The 3,661-nt window shown below is 37.2% G+C and overlaps 1 protein-coding gene across 1 annotated transcript; it reads right to left on the reverse strand.

Annotated features, from left to right (window-relative positions):
- LOC114402659 (disease resistance protein RPM1-like) lies at window positions 1-3,661 on the reverse strand. The gene is made up of 2 exons (XM_028365311.1): window positions 567-3,661; window positions 1-22 (listed from the first exon to the last, which is right to left on the reverse strand). Exon 1 carries the CDS (start codon window positions 3,589-3,591, stop codon window positions 580-582), a length of 3,012 nt encoding a protein of 1,003 aa, XP_028221112.1. The 5' UTR covers window positions 3,592-3,661; the 3' UTR covers window positions 1-22; window positions 567-579.

Here is a 3,661-nt window from a genome sequence, read left to right on the forward strand (position 1 = left end):
CCCATGGATTAAAGAGCCAGTCCTGAAACAAAAAGAAACAACCACATTATTGAAAGCACAACATGGAGAATCTAAATTTCAAAGCACTGGAATCCCAATTCCTACCCTTATCAAAACATTACAATGGTGAGATTTTTGAGAGTGAAAAAAGTGCAACTAATAGCTCTTGAGGGAACAGAACATTAACATAAAATTTCTTGTTGCAAGTTAGACAATTTTATCCTTAATTTCTATTGGGTGATATAGAACAAAAATAAAAAAAATAAAAAAAGCATACAACAGCAGATAAAAGAACTTAAAAGTAAATAAATTATTTTAGGAATTAAATAAAAATTACATATCCTGATGACTAAACAGTACTAATAAAAATATCCTTTTATAGGAAATCAAACCAAGTATTTCATTTACTTATACTTTTAAGATTTAATTTATTAATTAAGAAACATACATTGGTAGAAACAAACTAATAATTAAGAGAAAGTGTTGTGAATTAAGAAACGAATAGGAGACACATAAATACATGTAATTCGAATCCATTGTACAGATGTTAGAAAGAAAATGCATACCCTTTTATGAATTCTAATGTCTTGAGTGATGAATAATGTGAGTTTTTATTCCTTGTTCGTAGTCTCCGACAGTAACTTTTACAAGGGGTACATGCTGGATGATTGGGTGCTGTGGTCCTTCATTGGGAGTAATGCACTCATTGATCAATTCATCGGACATATGGTCTATAACGAGAACTTGAAGTTTTTCCAAGTGTTGAATGCCAGGAGGTACTGTCTTGATTTCCATTATTTTCCAAATTTTGAGCTTTTCCAAAGAATACAGTGCTCCTTTATCTATAATGATGGATTTCAAGTTAGGGAAGAATCCGAGAGATAGTTCCTTTAATTGATGAAATCCTCCATTTTCAAAATACAAACTTTCACCTTCATAAGCATCCAACATTTCGAGGAATAACAAATGTGGCATATTTTGTAGTGATTTCAATGGATCAATGGTTAACTGGGAGGATCTCAAAGATAATTTTACAAGACTTTGGAGTTGTGGAACCCACTCTGGAAACTTTTTTAACTTCCCATCCAGGCGAAGCTTCTGAAGCATCGGCAGAGGTGAAATAATAGGTAAATCAATGACTCCACCTGCAGTTGTTTCAATGCGTAGTTTCTCCAAGTTTGCCATCTCATTCAGTGAGGAACATAGAGCGCTTCCCTGTTCTTCCTTGACACTAGTCAAGCTTAAGTTCCTTAACTGCTTCAGCTTTCCCAGTTCTCTGATTAATTCTACTTCAACATCCTCCTTAATAAGCATTATCCCCTCCACCTCCTTGTCATTGTTGTCGTTGTCGCCATCATCATTAGTCATAGTTAGCTTGACACGACGCAACGTTTGTAGGGATGCCATGCCTCCGAGACCATTCAATTGAAACAATGTTATATAATCACCCTCCACCTCCTGGTCATTGTTGTCGTTGTCATTGTCGTTGTCGTTGTCGCCATCATCATTAGTCATAGTTAGCTTGACATGACGCAACGTTTGTAGGGATGCCATGCCTCCGAGACCATTCAATTGAAACAATGTTATATAATCACCCAAAAGATGTCGTAGCTTTCTTAGCTTGCAAATCTCCTTTGGAATTTCCTCGACATCTGTATCCCTTATGTCCAAGGTCTCCAGGTTGTGGAGCTTACAGATGAATTCTGGAAGTTGAGTTGGCATCTTTGAACTTCTCAGGTTTAAATACTTCAAGTGTGCTAGATTTCCCAAATTTTCAGGAACAGAAACAGAATACAGTAGAATATCTTTAAAATCAAGTACCTTCAATAGCCTATATTTTGTAGGGATTATTTCCAAAAAGTTGGTGGTACATAATTCTTCTGCAAAAACAAGCAGTGACCGGGTGTGTAAGCTTTCATTTCTCCCCAGTAAATCATTGGAAATAGTTTCTATTGACAAGCGCCGAATCATCCCACTTGACATCGACTCATCTTCTTTAATGATATGCTGGCAGAAACTTAAATCCTTGGATTTTTTAAGAAGCATATCGTGTAGTAAGTCATGAACACGACAACTCTTAGCTTTGCCATCTATGGTAAATGAAGAGACTTGCACTAAACCTCTGCCAATCAACTCTGAAAAATATTGTTGTGCAGTGTCCTCTAAAGTTTTTCCTTCTTCCTCTCTTACAAATCCTTCAGCTACCCACTGCCAAATTAATCTTTTTGAATTAACTTCATAGTCTTCGGGATATGCTCCAAAATACAGTAAGCATGGTTTTAGATGATATGACAGATCATCATAACTGAAGCCTAAAATCTTTGTTATGCCAATTAAATGGGGATTTTTGTCCATCTCTGAACTCAGGCTTCGCCTAATTTTTTCCCATTCAAATGGGGTCTGTGTTTTGCCTGATAAAAGACTACCAATAGCCACAATTGCCAATGGTAAACCCTTACATTTTTCAACAAAGTCAGAAGAAATTTTCTTGAAATCTTCTGGACAATTTCCATTATTGTGACATGGAAATGCCTTCTTGCAAAAGAGTTCCATAGATTCTTCTTTAGTTAAAGGTTTCAGCTTATGCACCATATCAAAAGGAGATATCATACAAGAGTCTACAACACCATCCATCCTAGTTGTGATAAACACTCTACTTCCTTTTTTATTATCAAGCATGGCATTTTGAATCTGACCCCACAGTTCTATACTCCACACATCATCAAAAATAACAAAGTACCTCTTTGGTTGCAAATACTTTCTCACTTTATGAATCAATGAATCTCGATCCATTTCATCAATTCCTTGAGGAGCTTTCTCTTGTTTGTCTTCTTCGTACAATTTCTTCAACAATTTTCCCAACACTCCTTCCTCAGTGTAGGTTTTAGACACCGTGATCCATGCACAACATTCAAAGTGAGCAGTCACCTTCTGATTGTTGAAAACTCTGCCGGCAAGAGTAGTTTTTCCTAACCCGCCCATTCCTACAACAGAGATGACAGTGCGCTCTGATGGTCCCTCCACTAACCAACCAATCAATTTATCTCTTTGGCCTTCAAGGCCAACAACTTCAGCTTCTTCAAGGTAACGTGAATGCTTTCGAGGGTCATGCCATTGGACACTTTGGCTCCCTCTGTAGCTGCTTGATCCTTTCTCAAGAGAAGGTTTGATTAGGTAGTCATAATCAATACCTTTTTGCTTGATTCCTTGAACAAATGACTTAATCTGCTGAATCTCTGATGCTATTTGATGACGCCGCTTCAAAGATTCAATGAAGTGAGTGATATTGCACTCGAAGAGGAAATTTACACAACCAAAAGCATCATCATGAGGCTGTTGTTCAACAAAGATCATGTATTCGTCAATGACATCTTCTATGCGGAAAGATGCTTCTCTCAACTCCTTCACCCATGCTTTGACTCCCTTGGTTGTGTTGTCTCCTTCTTCTGAAGCCATTCTATCTGCCTTCTCAAGAGAGCTTTGAATGTAATCTAACTCTTTTTGTATGTCCGCAAATTCTTTGGAGATGCTCCAAAGCAGATTTGCTTCATCTCTTATTAGTGATAGCAGAGACACTGCCATTTCCGCCATTTGAGTGTAGCTAGCTTTAATTTCTGTCTGAAGTGTATTGTGAGAGGAGGATTTTGTGATATGAGAATTG

The sequence above is a fragment of the Glycine soja genome, chromosome 20 (assembly GCF_004193775.1).
Source record: "Glycine soja cultivar W05 chromosome 20, ASM419377v2, whole genome shotgun sequence".
NCBI classification, from domain to species: Eukaryota; Viridiplantae; Streptophyta; class Magnoliopsida; order Fabales; family Fabaceae; genus Glycine; species Glycine soja.